The sequence below is a fragment of the Arvicola amphibius genome, chromosome 3, assembly GCF_903992535.2.
Source record: "Arvicola amphibius chromosome 3, mArvAmp1.2, whole genome shotgun sequence".
Classification (NCBI taxonomy): Eukaryota; Metazoa; Chordata; class Mammalia; order Rodentia; family Cricetidae; genus Arvicola; species Arvicola amphibius.
The window spans coordinates 123,107,296-123,128,302 of NC_052049.1; the positions used below are offsets into that span (position 1 = coordinate 123,107,296).

The following is a 21,007-nucleotide window of genomic DNA, read 5'->3' on the forward strand; positions in this document are numbered from 1 at the left end:
TGATGTAAAGGCAGAAAGCAGCCAGAGTGATGTCCAGAGGAGGACACGCTTTCTAGAGGTGGATACCAAGGACAGCTACTCAGAGAGAGCACTTGAGTTTGGAGGAAAACAGGAGCCACCCATTCATTCAACAAGCATTTATTTTTTACCTTCTGTGTGCAGAGCGCTGTCTCAAGCCCTCACCTTGGGGAGCATACACTCCCACGGGCAAGGTATAGGTGACTGGTGTGCCACCAACTAAGAGCTGTAGGTACCGATGGGGGCATTCAAGCAGGCTGGAAGTTTAATGCGGTTATGGGAAACACTACTTCAGAATGCGCGAGTAGGGAAGCTTCTACAGGACATGACAATGGAGCAGAGGATCATGGGAGCAGAGCCCCATGAACAGCCATGTGAAAAGCTTGGGAGCTAAGAGTCTGAGGATTTGGGCAGGAACCACAGCAGATACAGAGATTCTGACCCGGGGATCTGGAGGAGTGAGGAGACGGAGGAAGAGCCAGGAATCTACTGGGCAGCTGGGGGTGGAGGGAGATGGATGGGAAGCAGGCTGGCGTGTGATGGCATGGTACATGGCACTGCAGGTGCTGTTCGGATGACTGACTCCAGGGCCTGACACGGGGAAGGAAGGAGGCCAGGCTGAACGCCCATAGCCTAATCCACTCCTTTGGGAACTTACTCAAAGGCATCAGAGGGGACAGTGCAAGCTAGCCATCTGTCCTTCTCGCGGCCGTGGCTGGTTTCATGGGGTTGACTGCTAGTGCTCACGTCTTTACTTAGGGCCTCATTAGCTGGGACCCAGAGGAAGCAGTAAACTGCCCACTTGACTTCTCACATCATCTTACTGTAAGCCAGGGGCCCTTGGCACGCTAGGGAGCCTAGGTGCCCTTGGAAGGTGCGTGGGTCTGAAAGAGGGGAGGAAGGAAGAGCCCCACGGTGCCCAGAATGCACACAAACACAAACACCCACAGGAACAGGCGGTCGACGACCATCGCTACGAATTTCCAGTCCTCGATGACCTGCAGACAGATGGGGGCGGGAGGACTGGTTACAGGTGCCAAGCACAGAGCACTTCCTCCCTCTGAATCACATCTTCACCTGCTGGCTAGGACCCCACAGGTGATACGGGACTTGGAATCATACATAGATGTGGCAGGATCTGAATCCAAGGCTGGCCTCCATCAGGCAAGTGTGGTGCTTTTCCTGTTGTTCTCCAACCCCACCCTACCTGACCAGGGTTGGAGGAGGGAGTAGCAGAACCTCAGAACTTGGGTTGGACAATTGTTTCTCAGTCTCCTTAGATCCCCTTTGAACGCCGCAACCCTGATGCTGCTCAAGACCTCACAGAAAGGGTGCAATATCTGCACACAGCTCAGGCATCCTCATTAGAGTTTGGTCAACTTGATCCAAGCTAGAGTCCAAGGAAGAGGGAATCTCAACTGAAAAAAAAATGCGTCTATTATATTAGTTGGCAAGTCTGTAGGGCTTTGTCTTGGTTAATTATTGATGTGGGTGTGGCCACTCTTGGGCAGGTGGTTCTGGGTCACAGAAGAAAGCAGTCTGAGTTAGTCATGAGGAGCAAGCAAGTGGAGAGTGTTTCTTTTCTCTACGGCTCTGCTTCAGTTCTCACCCGGAGTTCCAGCCTTGGCTTCCTGCAGTGAACTATGACTCAGGATATGTAAGCCAAACTTTCTATACCAAGTTGCTTTTGGTCATAGAGGTCATCACAGCAATATAAACCTAAGACATCAAGAAATCTTCCCCTGTATTTACAATGCCTATAGGCCATGCCTAACGTAATGTAAATGCTATGTAGGTAGTCAGTGTCCTGTATTTGGGGGACTTGACAAGAAGGGGAGTACACATGTTGGTGCAGACACATTTTCTACCCATTATTTTACCCACCGTCAGAGGAATCCATGGATGCAGAAACAGAGACCCAAAGACATCACACATGGTGAATTTAAAGCCAAATCTGGTTATGGGTAAAGGAGGTTGTAGCTTAGGGATCATTAGGTTCCTCTTCTTGTTTTTACCCCAAACTGTCTGTCTTGGCTGGCTCTGGAGAGAGGGAGATGAGGGCCCACCTGCCTGACAAGAGCTTGCAGAACACCTGGGAACCCCACAGTTTAATGAGTTCCACTCATCTCCAGCAGTGCCTGCTGTTTCCTGTGATCAAGGCTCCGCCTCCTCTGGCCTCATCATCAGACTCTCTGGCATTCCCACCCTCTCGCTCTGCACACACTTCGTCTTCTCAGACACCAGCAGAAACCTGGCTGGCTTCCACAGGTACCACCAGAGATGTGCCTGCCTCCTCGGAGCTCTGAGAGACCCTCAGAGAGTGGTCATGTGACCAGCATCCTGCCCTCCCTTCTCCACTCCAGGCTGAGAGTGTTCAGGAAAGAGTCAGGAGTTAAAAACCCCAGGCAGCAACGGGCAAGCTGACGTCAGTGACCCAATTCGCCAGGGCTTCATCAATGTTGTGTGTTACACTCCAGGATCATCCTAATCAGATCAAACTCCACTCCCTCAAACACGGATTGTTCCTGTTCCTAAAGTCGGGAAGGCAAGCAGGCTGCTCTGCACTGTGATATTAGGGTTGGAGGAATTCATTTTGACAGCCTTAGCATCAAGCACGCTCCCATCTTTTCCTGTTTTTGTGCTACTTACAGTGACCAGTTAGTCATTATGGAGAGCAGAAGTGCTGGAGAAAAAAAAAAAATTCCTGGGATGGCTTAGCAGTGGGCCTGCCATGAAAGGAAAACCGATCTCTAACTACACATGAGGAAATCACTTAGCAAGCTCTTCATATGCTCAGGGCACAGCAAGACCCTCAGAGGGGGCCCAGAGTTTCAGGATGGCAGCTATGTGACCAGACAAGTCAGAGGGTTATTCTCCACCTCAGTTTCCCATTAGCGAAACAGGGGCTCTAGTAAAAGCTACTTCCCAGGATTCCTGGGGGAGTTGGGATTGTCTGCCCACTCCTACCAGAACACCTGATACGTTTGGCGCCACAGGCACACAAGTGGTTATAATCCCACCGAGTTCTGTCTGGCTCCTTCCCTCTTGGGGCTCCTTATTAACTGAGGAGGCCTGCCAGTGCCAAGGGGGTGGTGAGGTCCTCAGGGGAAAGAGCTCAGGGTGGGGGCTGCTAGCTTAGTCAGGAGTGCCAGATGTGCACAGGACCCCACAGGAGTTTGAGAGGGGACTCCTAAAGCTTCCTCCAGAAATCCTGACTCAGTCGAAGCCGTAATTCTAGCACTTGGAAGACGGAAGACGGGAGCAGGAAGATCAAGTCCAAGGTCAGTCCGGGGGATGTAGCTTAGTCATGGCTGTTTGTCTGATACGCACAAAGCCCTGGGTTTGATCACCAGCACCAGAATTAAAGCTAGGTGGGGGTGCAAGCATAAAATCCCAGCACTGGGGATGCACGGGCAGGGGGAGTAGAATTGACTTCACAGTTATCCTCAGCTACATAGTGAGTTTGAGACCAGGCTGGGGTCCATCAAAGACTGTCAAAAACAAAAACCAACCAACCAAACAAACAAACATAAAGCCCATTATCACTTTGTGTGCTGTTGGCTGAAGTGGTAGAGGACACAGAAACAGGTGAGAATTCATGATTCAGTGTGAATCTTGATGCACACAAGAAGGAATGCGATACACAGCACAGCTTGGAGTGAATAGGTGTTGACAATGAGGCTGGCTCTAAGGGTAAAGAGTTAGTAATGTTTTTTTCAAAGGTCACCTTCAGCTATGTAGTGAGTTCAAGTTCAGCCTATGCTACACAGAGATGGGGGAGGGGAATGAAAGAAAGACTAGCATTATTAATTACACTTGTGCTTCTGACTGCAATGGGCCCAGGAGGCCTTAGAGATCTGGTTAAAATTCCAAGTTAGAGGCCTGCCAGGAATTTTGGTATCTAACACGTTCTAGGTGAGGCTGCTGCAGGACTGGGAGCTCCTCTCTGAGCAGCAGGTCCGCTATCCCTTTTCTTAGTCATTCTCTTCTTTCCTCGCAGTGTGACTCTGGACTGGGCAGCTGTGTGCTACAGTTGGTGCTAACTAACTGAACACCAGAGTTCTCTCCTGAGAGTCTAGTTGGTGGGAAGGGATTGCAGAAGGGCAAGAAGGAAGGAATCCTCTTCTGTTCCTGCAGCTGCCAGTGGGGAGACACAATGTTGCAACATAAAATGCTGTTTAAGGAATCTGAGAGGATTTGCCTTGAAATGGGAACATTCTTGGGTTTATGGTGGATGCTTTTTCAGGTAGAGAAATGCATAGGAAGTCTAACCATGATGGTCTCCCTGTAACTTTTTATTATAAAATATCCCTTTTACATTATTCTAGTTAGTTTTCATTGCCGCCTTGATACAGCCTTGAATTACCCAAGAAGGGGGTCTCAGCTGAGGAATTGGTCTGATTGGAGTGGATTGTGGGCGTGTCCATGGAGACTGTCTTGATTGTTAACTGATATAGGAGGGCCTAGCCTACTGTGGGCAGCATCATTCCCTGGGCAGGTGGCCTGGGATGTATAAGAAAGCTAGCTAAGCGTGAATCTATGAGTGAGCCAGCAAACAGCCTTCCTCCAAGATTTTCTGTTATTCTTCTTAGTGAGCCAGGGGTAATTCTGTTGGAATAGCAAGCAGGCCTGACTTCAGGTTTCTGCCTGAAGTTCCTGTGGCTTGTAAATATAAGCCAAATAAATTCCTTTCTCTCTGAAGTTGCTGCTGATTGTAGTGTTTGTCACAGCAACAGAATGAAACTAAAACACACGTGTCCTTGGCTCAGAGGAGTCATTTGACATGCACAGACTCTAGAACTCAAGGTGTCCTGCGAAGGAGAACTTAACCTCAGTTTAGAAAATCTGTAATTCTTATTGCCCTACATAATAATGCATTAGCCTGGTAGCAGTGACACTTTAACTAATGTTTCTATGCTCCTGAAAGGGAGCTGGATTCTCACAGGGCTTCTTTGCAAGTCTGAAAAGGAGCAGATGCGCAAGCTGTGCTCTTAGGATGGCTGAACCGCCTTCACATCCACTGAGAACCCTCGCCTCCAGGGCATGCAGCTCTTCTCTGATCCGCCTCAGGGTTCTCTCTACCACAAAGGGTGCTTGCTCTGGCAACTGGGCATGACTGGAAGATAGGGAAGATCACATTCCAGGGCTCCTGTCAACTGGAGGAGGATGGGAGCTGGGGATAAAGAATCCAGCCTCCATCCAGATGATTCTGAGGCTAGTTGTCTGGGTCCTTGGGGGTCTTTATGCTGCACCCACTGCAGCAGGCTCACTGATATCCTACAGCAGGGCCCCTCTTTCCCTTTGGTCCTCAGTGTTCTTCCTAGGGTTACATCACAAGCAAGCTCCCTGTACTTAAACCCCATCTCAGACTTGGCTTTGAGAGAACCCAGGAGCAACACAGAAAGATCACTGTTTCTTCCTCTTCCTCACCTATGAAGCTATAATACAACATTTCCCTTTGGAATGGCTTACTCAGGTGGTGGGGGAAGGGCTGGTGACTTACGCTCTGATCTTGGTCATCACTCTTCAGATGCTGGGCGATGAAGTTGACGCCCTCTAAAGCTTCCTGTAGGTCCTGCCGGAACCTCCCCGAGGACCTCAGGCGGGCATCCCTGGGGTTGCCTGCTGTGTGGGAGCCGACTGCAGACTTGGGAGCGGCAAGGACGGGGTTCACAAAGTACATGGAATGCCCATAGACGTTAGATGGGCTGGTGGGGCCTAAGGCAGATGTAGTGGCAGCATCAGCTGAGGTCAGGTGCAACTGGCTGGGATGAGGGATCCCGGCTGGGTTAACTTTGAGACCTGGGCGCTTCATAAAGAGGAAGGTGGGCAGCTTGTGCAGGAAGCACTCCTTGACCCAGGAAGCCATGGTGTGAGTGCTGGGTGAGCGATGGTGCACGTTGAGGACACAGACAGTGGTGACAATGGAAAAGGTGACCAGTACCATGGTAAACAAGAGGTACTTGCCAATGAGCGGTACGTCAAGGGAGGTGGGAGGCACAATCTTGGAGATGAGCAGCAAAAAGAACGTGAGGGCTAGCAGCACAGAGATGCAGAGCGTCATCTTCTCCCCACAGTCGGAGGGCAGGTAGAAGACCAGGATGGCCAGCGAGGTGATGAGCACGCAGGGGATGATGAGGTTGATGGTGTAGAAGAGCGGTTTCCGCTTGATGATGAAGTCATAGGTCACATCCACGTAGCTGGGGTCCTGCGGGTTCACCGTCCTTCGTCCAGGGAGGGCCACTATGTCCCACTCACCGCTGGGGGTAAAGTCATCCATGACGGCCGTGGGTGATTTAAGGACCATGTCGATCTCTGTGTGGTCGTAGGTCCAGGAGCGGAACTTGAGGGTGCAGTTCTGCTGGTCAAAGGGAAAGTGCTTCACCTCAATCTTGCAGGCGCTCTTGTAGATGGCAGGGGGCAGCCACTGGATGCTGCCATTGGAGCGCACGATGACGTTGGCATAGAAGGACACCTCGTAGGTCCCATCGGCACTGGGGTGGGGCAGGGCACAGAGACGAACGTCACCGATCTCTAGAAGACTGGCTTGTTCTCAAAAGTCCCCAAGAGTCCTTGGGGGTTATCTGCCTTCCTCACTAAAACAGGTCTGCTTTTCTCAGCAATTCCCTACCATGAGGCACCAAAGGCCTCTCACGAAATTAGCTCAGTAAGCCCCATGAGAGTCCAAGGAAGCAACGCTTCTAATGTGTTCCTCATTTTATAGCTCGGAAAGCAAGGCTTGGGGAAGCTGGAGGACGTTATCGAGCTCCTTAGACTAGTAAGCAGCAGAGATGAGCTATGAACCTTCGTCTTGTTCGAGCCTTGGCTGTCTATTCTTTCTCTCTCACACTTGCTGCCTTTGCCCAGGCTGATCTCAAACTCCTGGGTTCCTCATCCTCCTGCCTCAGCCTCTCAAATAACTGCTACCACACTAATGTGCCCGCGGTCTTGACACCTGACAAGTAAATGTTGCAGCCCCCAAAACTGTCAAAGCCACCCAGTCACAAAAAGACAAAACAGCAAGGCAGGAACAGTAAGGGCACTGGCCCGAGGGTATGAAGGCTGGTCCGCTCCCTACTGTCCTGAGCAGGACAAGGCCTGTCTCCTCTCTGGGCTTCCTTACCCACCCTCCCACTCAGAAGTCTCTGTCTCCATCATCTCTAGTCCTCTAGCTCCATGGTCTAGAAGTCTGAGTGCAGTGTAGACGAGGAAGGATGGAGTTGAACTCAGGTATGGATGGCCCTGAAAGCTGGCTTGCTGCTCTGGCCTGACCCTCACTAACTTTAACCACCCCACCACTCACTTGTTATACAACACGATGTCAGGCAACCAGACACGCTTTGCGGGGATCCTCAGAATGTTCACCCCTTCATAATAGGAGCTGTTCCAGGCCAGGCGGTAGTCAGTCCATTCCTGAGAACACAGACGAGGCCACATCACCTGTAGGTCTGCTCTGTCATCAAAGAGCAGCCCCAGAGGAAACATCACCTAGACTGGGGACCCTCCAAGGCACTTACCTGTTTCAGCCAGATGTTGGTGGTCATGATTTGTTCTCGCTCATTCTGGGGAGGGAAACGAGGGTATTAATTCATGTGGAAAGAGAGGCCCCCGCAAATGGACAACACTTTACCTCAAAAATGTTCTGAGCCCCCGGCCTGTGTGACCAGCTGTCACTTAAATATCTCTCTGGTAATGTATTAGTGACTTTTTGCATTGCTGCAACCACATGCTGACAAGAAGCCTAGAGGGAGAGGAGTTGATTTTACCAGTTTCGTGGTGAGGGTGGCATGGTGGCTGGGGCTCTGGACTTCATGTGGAGCTTGTGCCTGGCCATACTGTAGGGGCCGGTGGAAAGAAGGGACAGAAGAGCTAGAACTTGGGCTAGGCTTTGCCCCACAAGCCTGCTCAGGACAACCTATCTCCTCACCTCCTCAAGGCTTCATGACCTCTCAGTGTAGCCACCTGGGGACCAAGAATTTAAAGACATGAGCCCGTGTGGGACATTCTATATCCGGCAGGCTCCTGGCCATTTTAGAGTGCCATAGTGCATTTGATACAACTTCAAAAGGCTACATAGTCTTACAGTTCCAACACTGTAAAAGCCTGAGGTCTTTTCTAAGATTCCAGATACTCTCTTAACTATGAGTCCCTGTAAGATCAAAAGGTAAGTTACTTCCAACACAGAATGGCATGAACATTCCCATTCAAAAAGCAAGATATGGGAACATAGCAAGGACAGACAGGACCAAAGGGGCTGTAGAGATGGGTCAATGGTCCAGAGCCCTGGCTGATCTTTCAGAGGACCTGAGTAATATCTCCAGCACCTACAAGATGACCCACAACCATCTGTAGCTCTAGTCCCAGGGGCTCCACACCCCCTCCTGGCCTCTACATGCACTGCAAGCATTTGATGCAGGTCACAAACCATTCGGGCAAAATACCCATATGCATAAAATAAAAATAAAGCTTTAAAGATGGAACCAAAGCAAGACTGAAACCTTACAGGGAAAACCCAAAATCTTGTAGTTCCATGTCCAGCATGTGGGCGCTCTTGCTATCATCTGGGTTCCAAAGGTGGAAGCTAGCCCCATCCCTCCAGCTCTGTGGCTCTGATCGACTACACTCTCTGGCCTGCAGTTTTTCTTGGTGAATGTTCTGTGTTTTCTCCATCTCTGAAATCCTAGGGCCTCCACTGAAATTTAACCTTTTTACCTTCGCAGCTCCACGCAGTTGTCTCTGGGACCCCGGCAGAGGGTCCAGTCGTGCCATGCACTGCCTGCCTCAGCAGCTTTCTGAAACCTTGAGAAAGGTTTCATAACCCTGCTACGCTCACATCTTCCCTTCCTGACAAACCAAGACCACACTGCCAGCTTAAGAAGGTCCCCTTCTAACACAGCTGTCTAGACTCTGTCCTTTTGTGGCTGGCTCCGAGAAGACACTTTCCTGGATGGAGCAGGAAAGCCCCTGCAGAGGCATTTTTAGTTCATGCTCTCTCCTTTCAAATAAACTTGCTGGGGCCTTCAGTGGGTGGAGTCTTGCTTTCAAGTATGTTTTTCAGATCTTCCTGGCTTGAATTTTCATTATAAAGCCCATTAAACACAGTAAGCAATAACCCTGCCACGACAGGAAAGCTATACTACCTTCATATTTCCTCTGCCAAGCAACTTAGTCCATAACTTTTTAATGTAGCTAAATTCAAATTGTTGGGACATGGGCAAAACAGGCCAGATTTTTCCCCCCAGAATATAGCACAAATGGCCTGCAGTCTAGCTCCTGTCTTTGTTCCCTTCTGACATTGAACCTAGTTTTTCCTGTCAGCTCTCTCTCTCTCTCTCTCTCTCTCTCTCTCTCTCTCTCTCTCTCTCTCTCTCTCTCTCTCTCTCTTCCCTTCCACAAGCTCACCCAAATGATCCACTAACCTCTTACAGCGTGCTAGGGCTTCTCTCATTCTGTAGCTATGCATACCGCCCCCCAATTCCCTCAGTTCCAAGGGCTTATGAACAACCTGGTCAGGTTTATCTCAGCAATAAGCCTGCTTCCCAGTTTCAATTTTCTGTATTAGGTATTTTGTTCATCACTGCCACCAAATGCGTGACAAGTGGCTAAGAGGGGAGAACAGTTTCATGGCAAGGGAGGTGGAGCAGCTGGGGCTTTGGCTTTCCTGTGGAAACTGTGGCTGGTTCCAGATGTGGTGGTAATGGATGATAGGTATTCACACCCACAGCGAGAGACAGGCTAACATCTGTAAACAACCCACCTCAGTGACCCACTACTGCCAGGTAGGCCTTACTGTTTAAATGTCCCACAAAGTGTCGCTAGCTAGAGACCAAGTGTTCTTACACATGACCATTTCACACTCCAACCATATTAGATAATTCAAAGATATTTCACACCCAGCACATCACAGACGAAGTTCATGACCCACCCCCACCCCTGCCTCCAACTTTGGTACACATTTCCTGGTCTATCAAACCTCTCGGGTGTATTTCCTCCAACTCAAAATTGTCCACTTCTCTCCGTCTCCGTTGCTGCTATTATCTGTTGCTTGGATAACGGCTGTAGCTCCCCAGCTGGTATTCTGGTAGTCCCTTGAATCTCAGCTCCTCACCAGGATTCTGTGTTTGGGAAATTTACTATTTCCCAAGCTCCTACCCAGAGTACAAGCCGAAGTCCTACCCAGGGCCTGTGATACACCTGCCTCTGCATTTGCAGCCCACGGTGGTCTTGCTTGTTTCTTCACCTCTGACTTGGCACACACTCTTTCCCTTCCCTGGAGACTCATGCAGCTTTGACTTAGCTTTTTCCAGGTCTCAGAAATGTCACCTTATCAGAGAAACCTCCAACCTCCCCACACAAACAAGCACCCTGCCTCCCTCACCACGCACACCCTGCACTGTCTTCACAACACTTCTACCTGGACACCATCTGTCATCCTGTGTACTCTCCCTACCTCCCACTAGGATCCAAGGACCCTGAGGAGACAGCAAAAGCTGTGAGCAACAGGGATATGTGGGATACCCGATAAATAGTTCTGGATGAATAAATTAATTCTATTATCACAATATGGTCCAGTACCGTCTACCCTCACCTGGACCACTGAAGAATCTAATTGATCTGAATCTATTCTGCATCACACACACACACACACACACACACACACTCCCCCCATTTACTTTCTCCGGCAGCAAGAATGAGTTTGTGAAAGTTCCTATTTCCCATTCAATCTTACTTCTATTTAGGTCACTTTTCTTCTCCAGGGTTACATGGGTAACTCCCCCAGCCTCATTTTACTCCCCTGGACTCCCTTACTCTGTGCCCCAGCCCTGTTGGCCTTCCTTAGTTCTTTGACTCTATCTTGTGCTCTCTGTTCACTTTTCCCCGCTTCCTCTTCGATAACTAACTTCCGATGTTCTGATTCCAGCGGGGTACTTACTTCCTCAAGCAGTTCAACTAGGTAACTGCATCAGTACAAAGTTTGGTACATGATATGATATTTTTCATACACATGTGTGTTTGCTCTACAAAACTATCCAGCTTCCTTCCAGCTATCTTTGCTGTCACACTAGGGTGTGGCCCTCACCTACAAGTTCGAGATGGCCAGTGGAACTCCAGTCACCCTGCCCATGGTCCAGGCTGTTGTGAGGGAGGAGGAAGAAGAAAAGATGCGTATTTGCATCTTTTTTTTTTTTCAGTAAGTTTTAAAGTTCTTATATGTTTGAGTTCTAGAAATCAACTTTGGTTCTTCTTAAAAATTCCTAGCTCTCTGAAGAAATTTTCCATTATCATTCCTTGAACATATCAATGACAGCTATTTTCATTTTAAGAAGTCTTTTTTCCGGGCAGTGGTGGTGCACACCTTTAATCCCAGCACTCAGGAGACAGAGGCAGGCAGATCTCTGTGAGTTCGAGGCCAGCCTTGTCTAGAAGAGCTAGTTCCAGGACAGGCTCCAAAGCTACAGAGAAACCCTGTCTCTAAGAACAAAAAATCCAAAACAAAACAAAAAGAAAAACTCTGTCTCAAAAAACAAAAAAGTCCTTTTTATTTTAAATTATGGCAAAAATACACTTAGCATAAAACTTAAATGTTTAAACTTTTTATTACATTCATCTATTTGTATGTATGCTCATACATGTGCATGCCATGACATGAGAGTGGAGGTCAGAGAACAACTTGCTGAGGATCTGAACTGAGGTCCTCGTGCTTGTGTGGCTGACCGCACCATCTCCCCATTCCCTGTGCCTACTAGGTGTCACCTGTTCACACCTACCTCCCAAGGCTCTACAGCAGGCAGCAAAGAGAATCATCTTAATCTAGTCCAGCTGAGCCAGTTTGGAAGAAGCACTGTCTTTTGTGAGGGCTGAGCTTCTGTTGTTTTTGTTGCTCATTTTCAGTACTAGGGTGACCCTGCTGGGAGCCCCGTCAGGGTCCCACGTCCTTGGTCAGATCCAGACTGCCATCCCGCATCCTTTCAGCCCAGTGACCCAGGCACCAACCCAGCTCCCCAGCTCCTCAGCTGCTGCTTGCTGTTCTAGGTCTTAGCTTCTTGGCCAGATACTGTTGGCCAGTCATCAAGGGTGGGGAAAAGTCCCATAGACTGTCAGGGTAGTCTCCTGGAGCCTAGCCACTCAAGTCCTGGCTGAGGCCTCCAATTACCTCAAAACCGATCCCTTCTGGCCCTCCAGCACTTTGTCCAGCCCTTTTAATTGTTCTCCAGAAGAGTTAATCTCCCAGTATCTCTACCATCAATGAAAGCTGGAAACCTTAATTTATCTTTTTAAAATATTTTTAAGGCATGTTAGTGCATATCTATAATCCTAGCATCCAGGGAGCCAAGTCAGGAGGCTCTTGAGTTAAAGTCTAGACAGGGCTGCACAGAGAGAGCTTTTCCCTGAACAAGACAGTTTTATGTGGAGCCATGGTTTCCATGGTGAACACACTGATATCAAGGGTACTCCCTGACCAGTTTTCACAAATGCAATCATTGTTTTGTTTTTGTGTGTGCATGTATGGGTGCACACATGTGCAGGTGTACATGCGGGCTTCAAAACGGAAGTCGTCTCTACTTAGTGAGGCAGGGTATCTCGCTGAACCTGGAACTCACTGATTCTAGCTATTCTACATAGTCCACTTACCCTGGGCTCGCTCTCTCTCTCTCTCTCTCTCTCTCTCTCTCTCTCTCTCTCTCTCCTCTCTCTCTCTCTCTCTCTCTCTCTCTCTCTCTCTCTCTCTCTCTCTCTCTCTCTCCTCTCTCTCTGCTTCCCGAGGTAGACATTGTGTCTGCTTAGCTTTTAAGTGGGCTCTGTGATCCAAATTCTGGTCCTCATACTGTATAGCAAAGAACTTTGTCCACTGAGCTGGCTCCCCAGCCTCTTACCTCATTTCAAGATATGAGATTTTTCTATCTTCCAGAAATTTCTCTTGTGCATTTGCCCTGCCCCTTACATTTCTACTAGTGTCTGCTGCATGTGACAGAATATTGATATAGGACCCTGGCTGTCACTCCACAAAAGGAAGCGCAGGGACAGCCCGCTTGCCCCTCCAGCACAAACCCCTCATCGATTCCCTAGACATTCCATCTCTAAACTCCCTCCTCACAACCAAGTACCTCCCCCAAATCCAGAAAGGAGCCCTCCCTCCTACAGCCAAGCATCTCCTTTAGACACGGCTTTTGGGACTACGACAGCCCACATGGGTGCTTGCAGAAGTGAAGCTGAAGGCTGTGTTCTCTACTGTTTCTGGAAGCCTCTACCACTCCACAGGGCCCACAGCTCAGATCTGGCAGGGGCAGCCTGAGCCTAGCAGTGTGACCAGAACTTCCTGCCTGTCCGCCCTTGCCAGAGCAGGCAGCTGCCTTGCCTGATTAAGCACAGGCCTTTCTCTGCAGGTTAGGGATGCTCAGACAGTAGTGTTGGCTCGGCCTGGCCAGAAGCCCTCACTGCTTTCAGCTTCCTATGGTGGGGAAAGGGTGTATGCCCCTTCCCCATTCTGGGGTTAGGCTTCCTCCTAAGGGATAGAGGCAGCTACCAATTTGGGCAAAGCCTTCTTAAGCACTACAGATGGTAGAATCTGAGCCTGTAGGACTCATGGGCTGCAGGGAGGGGGCAGGGAAGATGGCACTTCCCAGAGGAGGCCCATCTCTTCAGTTAGCTCCTGATGGCTGGACACAGCACCTATGTATTCACTTCCTCAGACTTGCTTCCAGAGGCAAGGCTTCTAACCCTTGGGACTTGGGAAGGCTTATAAGGACCATGGTTCTTTCAGACACCCCTACTCTGAGACAGGTGTGAGGAGCAGGGGAGGAAATTCCAATCTCTTCCACCTTCCTCAGCACCCCCTCTTGCTTCACTCCTGCTTTCAACACCTGGAATGCTGTCACCCTCTCTGCCACACCTGTTGCACCTCCTGGGCTTGTCCGGACCCTCATCCACATTTCTCAGCCCCACCCCTGAGCCTCTGTACCCAATACTTCTCCTGGCCTTGTTCCTATTTCCCCCACTAAATAAGCGATATGGGAGGCTACCCCTAACAAGCTTGGAGTCAGTGAGTGTTGGAGACCCGGTGATCAGAGTCCATGATGGGTCCACGGGATGTCTGACCCTTTCCTCTTTGACAACTACACAGCAAGGACCTTCTCCAGCCTCCTTGCCACATACTGAGAGATCTAAACCAGCTTAAGTAATTCTATTCCTCCGGCCAATAATTGGTTAGGCTTGGATGTGAGTTACTAACCCTGTCCAATGATGAGATGTGTCTATCAAGAGGGCAGGACTCTGAGAGAGTTTTGTTGTTGTTGTTGTTGTTGTTGTTGTTGTTGTTGTCCCAAAGGGATTGAGAAGATTTTCCATAGCTATTGGCATCACTGGCAATACCCCAGGTTCCTAACATCACTGAACTATTGAGTTAGCCAACACCACAAGCACTGGTCTACTCCTGGTTAGGTAAGAGAGATAGGTGCCCTTTCTGCTGTAGCTACTCTCAGCTGGATGTCCTCTTACTGAATGCCAAGATGTTTTCCATTGCTATTGAGAGTGTGGGTTTTCAAATGGCTTCAACTATGAGTCAGAGGGGCACAGACAGGGCAGGGCATCCTAGGCAAGAAGAACAGCATGTAGATAGGCAATACAGTTTTGGTTGAAAGGATCCTAGCCTGGAAGGCTGCTCAGCACTTTTGTACTTTAGGTAAACTGTTTAACCTCTGAGAGAAAGGCCTGATTGTCTGAAAAGTAGTGTTGAGTGCTTATTTACAACAGGCCGTGCCAGGGAGGAGGAATGGAGAAATGGGCATGGGGTGGAGCTGGCTAGCAAGATACACAGTTGGTACCGATGGTTGGTAATAATTAAATGGATATTTCAAAATAGCAATAGGGGGAATTTGGAATATGCCCAACACAAAGAAATTATAAATGTCTGAAGTTCTAGGTATACCAATGACCCTAGACATGGTTCTTACACATATGAATGCACTGTCACACTGTATCCTATGAAAGAAAATTACTCTGTGTCTATCAAACATATATACCACTATACATTTTAAGAAATAGTAGAGGAAAGGATTAGCAGTCTGGGATGTCACCCAGAAGTAGCATTTCAGTCATTTATTCCCAGTCCTGGACCCTGACAGCATCCATTGCTTTCCCCAAGGCCCCCGAGGGCAACCGGAAACAAGCCCTGCCCCTTCTGCGAAACCTCAAGCCACAGTGGCCCAGGCACCTACCACACTGATGAGCTGGGACACTAATAGCTCCAGCTGGATGGAGATGAGCTGAGAGGCGCTGGTGGCGGGGCGGATCAGGTTGTTGTAGCGGGTTTTGTTCAGGAGGTCATCCATCAGCTTCTCCTCCGCGTTGGCCAGGCGGCAGTCCCCTGGGAAATCGTACAGTCAGACCTGCTGGGCCCTGGTCTGGAGGAACCCTGCAGCTGTGAAGAGCTGTAAGAAGCAGAGAGCAGGAGCCCTCGGGACTGTGGCGGGGGAGTAGGTGCCAGCAGGCCTGCCTGGGTCATTCTTTCCTCTCGGCCAGGCCACTTCCTCCAGCTCTTCCTGGAAGTGAATGGTGTTCCATGCTCCAGACACCCAGGCCCAAGCTCGGGCATCTGTTTCTTCCTGTTGTTCCCCCCCCCCTCACTGCCCCACAGGGCCTCAAAGCCCTATCTGTTCTACTCCCCAACTCTCCTCATTTGCCCTCCCATTTCCCCTCTTGGCTGCCTTCCTTTGCCTCTCCTGCCCTGGATGATCCCGGCAGTCTCCCTGTTCTTCCCATATCACCTGCCTTAGCTTGCCCTATGTAGCCAGGTAGTCTTCCTACAGAACACTGGGTGGGGGCTCTGCCCCACCCACAGCCTCTCTGAGCTAAAGCAGTTAAACCAAGAATGCTCTGGCTTGACCTGAGGCCTTCGCCTTTAGCAATGGCTTCTTTTTACTCGCCTTAGATTTTTTCCCTCACTTTTCCACCTCCACTGACCCCAGGCTCTATTCTCTGGCCAGACCACTGCTAACCTCTTCCCCATCTCATTTCCGGGTCTTCGAGCACACTCTTTCTTCTGCCAGGACTGTTCCCAGCCCACCAGCACCCCAAGGTCTGAGTGGAGTCTGTACCACGTGCTGTGCTGTGTGCAGAGGATAACCTAACCGCAAACCCCAGGAGCCGTTCCCGGCCCCCAAGGGAGGCGTGTGGGTAGCTTGTACCGGGGACACTTTCTGAAATGTGGGCTTGTCTGCAGAACTGGGCATGTGGTAGCATTTTCCCAGAGGGGGTTTAAAAAGCCAAACTGGGGCTGGAAAAGATGGGTCTGTCAGTAAGTTGAGTGGAGTTGACATGCAAGCAGGAGGACCCAAAGTGTGAATCCCCAAACCCACACAAAATAGCCTTGGGGGTGTGGGGGGGAGCAGAACTAGGCAGGTCCCTGAATCTTACTGGCTGGCCAGTCTAGTCCAAACTAGTGAGCTTGGGGTTCAGTGAGAGACCCTGTCTCAAAGGAATAAAGGTGGAGAATGCTTGAGAAAGACACCAGTATACATCTGCAACACTACACACACACACACACACACACACACACACGAATAAGAAAATAAGAAAGAAAACAGGGTGGGGCTAGAGGAGGCTGTTTTGGATCTGAACTTTGACTTATAGAACACAAGGTCTCTTTGAGACACCAAACGGAGTGTCCCAGCTGGCAGCTGTTTTCTGGTAAGACAGAGTTCTTGGCTCTAAGCCACATTCAGGACCAGCTCCAGCACAGCCTCTCGCTGGGAGCCCCAGGCAGCCGTCATCCCTCGGAGCACTCACAGCCCACGCCCTGTCTTCCCTGTGCATCCTCAATTGCTTGCCAAGTGGTACCTGGGTCTTTGTTTCATTGCCCCTTGTGTGTTTGGGAGGGAAGCTGAAATTTAAGGACTTGGTTGTGTGCTATGGTATCTTTAAGGAGACTGTGTCAGATAGGGTGGGGGATGGGAGCCGGATGAGCAGAGTATCCAGGAGCAGGAAGAGAGATGAGTGAAAGAGGAAACACTGTTGGGGCAGGAGAGCAGGCAGAAGGCTAAAAGAGGAGGAGGTGGCTACAGAGGTGGGGATGGGGGTACTGGTGAGGGGCTGCCTGTCTCACCAAGCCCAGGAGTCTGGTTATATCTTCACTAAAGAGCCTTCACATCTTCCAAAAATCCCCCCTCTTTGGATGGAGCCAGAGTAGTTAGGACATGAATCACTCCAGTCTAGCAAATGTGAGGTGGACTTCTGGGTGGGGGCTGGGCTGGCCACATGTTTACGTGAGCAGCCGCTGCCCTGCCTGCTCCGTGCACTTTCCAGTTCATTGCCTATCTAGAACAGATGCAATATTTAGTGCCTTGAGAAAGATGCTCCCGGCACACCTGCTGCCTGCTGCCCCTCCCCCAGGCTGAGATGGGGGTCTGGTGGGAGGGCTGTCCAGCGGATGTCTGGACTACAGGCTGAGCTTGGCTCCTCACATCTTGAATTCCCTCTCCACAGGCCACCAGCTTGAATACCCCTGGGGTCAGTCTGTAGCTACAGGAGATACCTGGTCCCTCTCACAGTCTTTGGGTTATTTAGGATGACCTCTCATTTCATAGAGAGGAATCTGACTTGTCTAGATCCACCTGGCACTCTCTGGCAGCACTGGGGTAGGCTCTGCAATTCCCAGCCTCCAGTCCTGCAATGCCAGGGGAAGTTGGATCCATCTCTGCTGCCCTAGGAGGCTGGTGCAACTAGACCGAAGGTTCCAGGCTGCTCAGTGGGTGATGGGGGGGGGCTTATACTTGATCGCTGAGCCCACCTGGGGTACTTGGCTTTGTCACCTTCAACTCATCCTCCTTAGTATTCACCTGACTCACAGACTCTTCCCATCTCATAGACCAGCTATGGACTCCAGTGGTTCTCAATCTGTGGGCCATGACCTCTTTAGAGGTCACATATCAGATATCCTGCATATCAGATATTTACATAACATATCATTTACATAATTGATTCATAACAATAGCAAAACTACAGTTATGGAGTAGCAGCAAAAATAATTTTATGTTTGGGGGGGTTACCATAACATGAGAAACTGCATTAAAGGATCTCAGCAGCAGGAAGATTGAGAACCATTGCCCTAGACCACTTAGGACTCCTAGCAAGTCAGACAAAGCCAGCCATGTCCAGGGAATTCTTTAACTCAGAGGCCCTCCCTGACCCCTGTTAACTTGCCCCAGAGGAAGGCTGCCCTGCTAAGGCTATCATTGGTGCATGTGTGTTAGTATGTCTGTGGATACATCAAGGGGTGGAATGGCTACAAGCAGGGCTGGTACAGCTGGAATGCACCCCTTCTTTTCTCCTACAAAGTGGAGGGGTATCCCAATAGGACATGCTTAGGAGTTGCCTTCTATTCCTAATGCTCTCCAGAGTCTGTCAGACAAAAGACAGGGAACGGGCCTGCTCATGTCCAGCCTCCGAGTAATTAACAGGGCTTTCAGTAGGGCTTTCATGGGAGCAAATTTTTATACGGTTAAGCGGAGAAGCCACCACTAGAGGTCATCATGATACAATGATGCTGATAAAAAGTGGCCCCGTTGGCTTTTGCCCAGGGTCTTGCCTTTGTAGATTTTCCTTGGCAAGAGGGCTCCCTCGATGAAAGGGGTTAAGGATCCTATAGAGACTGTAGTGGAATTGTAAACATTTGTGGCGTGTCCAGTATGAGAATGCATATCCAATCAAGAAGTGGAAAGCTATCTTACTGTCTGGGGACATCATGGTTAATAGAATCTCATTGCAAGTGCGTATCTGAAAGGCAGGGCTCCTCAGGTGAGGGTGTGTGCTTTTAAAGGGTAACATCTTAGAAATGCCAAACGCTGTCTTAGAAGCGATTTGCCATAGACTATCAGTGCTTCTCCGATCACAGGTAGGAATCACCTGGCTACACAAAAGCAGAGTCCCAAGCCCTATTTACAGAGATTCAGATCCCTCACGCTCAGGGTCCAGGAGTCTGTACGGGAAGATGCAGACAGCCTAGTGGGACCGTACTTCAGAAATACTGCGAAGATGCAGACAGCCTAGTGGGACTGCAATTCAGAAACACTGTACTTTGCCAGAGGACAGGCAGGGCAGATGTTGTCATGGAACAGATAGGGAAACTGAGAGGGGGTAATGGAATAAGGGCACCCAGCAGGGTCCCAAAGCCATAATACACACTGTGCCAATGGTTAAGAGTAGGGAATCTTGAATGGCTCACTAGTCCCAGTTCTAGCACCTTCTGGAGGTGGTCTCTGTGGGCAGAAGATGCAGCCTTGGTCCTTGGGATCCCCTGGGGCTCAGAAGACAAGCTGGTCCAGAAGAGAGTGAGTGTGTGTGTGTGTGGGGGTGGGAGATGAAGAAGCTACACAGTACCTTGGAATTTAGGTGGGGCAACTGAGTCTGGAAGAAACAACTCTCACTATGTCTGAGCTGAACCTGGGGATGAGGGCTGAGGAGGTCTGTCTTCCAATGTCAGTGGTAGGTTTGTGAAGTGCAGACCCAAGTTCACTAACCTGCCTTCAGCTAAGCAGGGTCAGGGGACCAGAGGAGGCAGTGCCTGCCATATATGTGATTTCCCAAAGTGCAAAACTACTTCCCACATACGAGGATGGTGGTGTTGGGATGACCACTCTCGCCAAACAGCAGGATTGTTCCCACACGTTTACAGTTTAGCAAGTTTGTCACTTCACTGGAGAGGAAAAGATCCTCTGCGGGTCTGGTGGGGACCTCTTAGTGCCGGGACTGAGCTCAATGCCCAGTCTGAAGACACTCACCATCGAGAGTGACCTGCAGTGCAGAGGAAGGTGGCGGGGACCCCAAACCTCACCTGGCTCCCACCCAGGCCTGCCTGTTACCCCACAGGGCTTGCCCCGCCCACCCTCCAGCCGGTCGGGCCACTCCTCCCACACCGCGACCCTTGTCCCTCCCTCCTTCCCCGAAAAGAACTCACCACGCCACCGAAGCAAGGCGAACAGAAAGACGAGGAGCAGGGGTGTGCCCCTCATGGCCGGCCCGGTGGCTGCGGGTCACCCTGCACTGGAGCTGCGAATGAGCGACTGTCCTGGTCGGCAGTCTGTCTGACAGGCAGCACTAGGACCCAGGGGAGCCCGTGCGCGCCCGCCTGGGAAGCAGCTGTGGGTCCCGCCCATTCAGGGCACTGAACCCAAGTTAAGGGAAGACCTGGGACCGGGTGTGTCCATTGGGACCTGTGGCTAAGGATGTTGGTCCTGAAACTTTCCCATACTCAGGAGCCAGCCAGTGTGTGGCATTCAGGAAGGTGAACTAGCTCTTGTCTCCTTGGAGACTGGGAGTTATGGGTTGAGGGAGGGTCAGAGGGGGTTGGCTGCATTCCCTCACCGGCTTAGACTGGGCATACCAGAAGCAACTTGAGTGACTGCAAAAAGCAATCTCTCCCCTTCTAGGTGGTCCACAGCTAAGTTTCAGAATCTAGAGTTAGAGGACAAAACAAAACAGGCGTCATTGCCACAGGGACACCCTAATCCCCCCCACACCACACACACACACCACCACCACCCTCTCAGGAGGGAGGCTGGCTAAAGCCAAGGCTGGCTCTCCCAGCCCCACACCTCCTCCCTAGAGGCAGCCAGAAGCTTCAGGGACAGTGAGCTCAGCAGGACCTGGAGGAGAGAATACCAAAAAAAGACAGAGGTCCAGGCACCTTCACCAGTGGCTTCTAGCTATAATCTGACATGTTGGCCCAGGGTTTTTAAAAACAAAAGCAAACGAACAAGCAAAACGAAGTTGATGAAATGAACTGCCTTCCCCTTTAGGAATGGTCCCAATGATTTAGGTGTGAGTGAGTCGCCTGCTATTTAACCACCAGCAGCAATAGGTCAGATTCATAAAGTGAATCCAAAGACCTAACTGGATTGAAAGCAAGCCCATGATCTTCCAGAACCAAACCCAGGAAAGAGATGCAGAGGGTTGATGCCTGTGACCTGAGTGACTTTGGAAGCTAAAAGCAATA

The 21,007-nt window shown here is 50.2% G+C and overlaps 1 protein-coding gene across 1 annotated transcript; it reads right to left on the reverse strand.

Moving 5' to 3' along the window:
• Window positions 1–294: 294 nt before the first annotated feature.
• Chrnb4 (cholinergic receptor nicotinic beta 4 subunit) lies at window positions 295–20,097 on the reverse strand. The gene is made up of 6 exons (XM_038323046.1): window positions 19,970–20,097; window positions 15,234–15,382; window positions 7,536–7,580; window positions 7,322–7,431; window positions 5,522–6,512; window positions 295–1,016 (listed from the first exon to the last, which is right to left on the reverse strand). The coding sequence occupies exons 1-6, from the start codon at window positions 20,022–20,024 to the stop codon at window positions 876–878; spliced, it is 1,491 nt and encodes a 496-aa protein (XP_038178974.1). The 5' UTR covers window positions 20,025–20,097; the 3' UTR covers window positions 295–875.
• Window positions 20,098–21,007: the final 910 nt, after the last annotated feature.

Coding starts and splice junctions, on each gene's coding strand:
- Chrnb4 (XM_038323046.1), bottom strand. CDS start 20,024: ATGAGGGGCACACCCCTGCTCCTCGTCTTTCTGTTCGCCTTGCTTCGG. Junction 6,513..7,321: donor GACATCGTGTTGTATAACAA/GTGAGTGGTGGG, acceptor GCCCCACCCCAG/TGCCGATGGGACCTACGAGG. Junction 1,017..5,521: donor GTGATGACCAAGATCAGAGC/GTAAGTCACCAG, acceptor ATCTGTCTGCAG/GTCATCGAGGACTGGAAATT.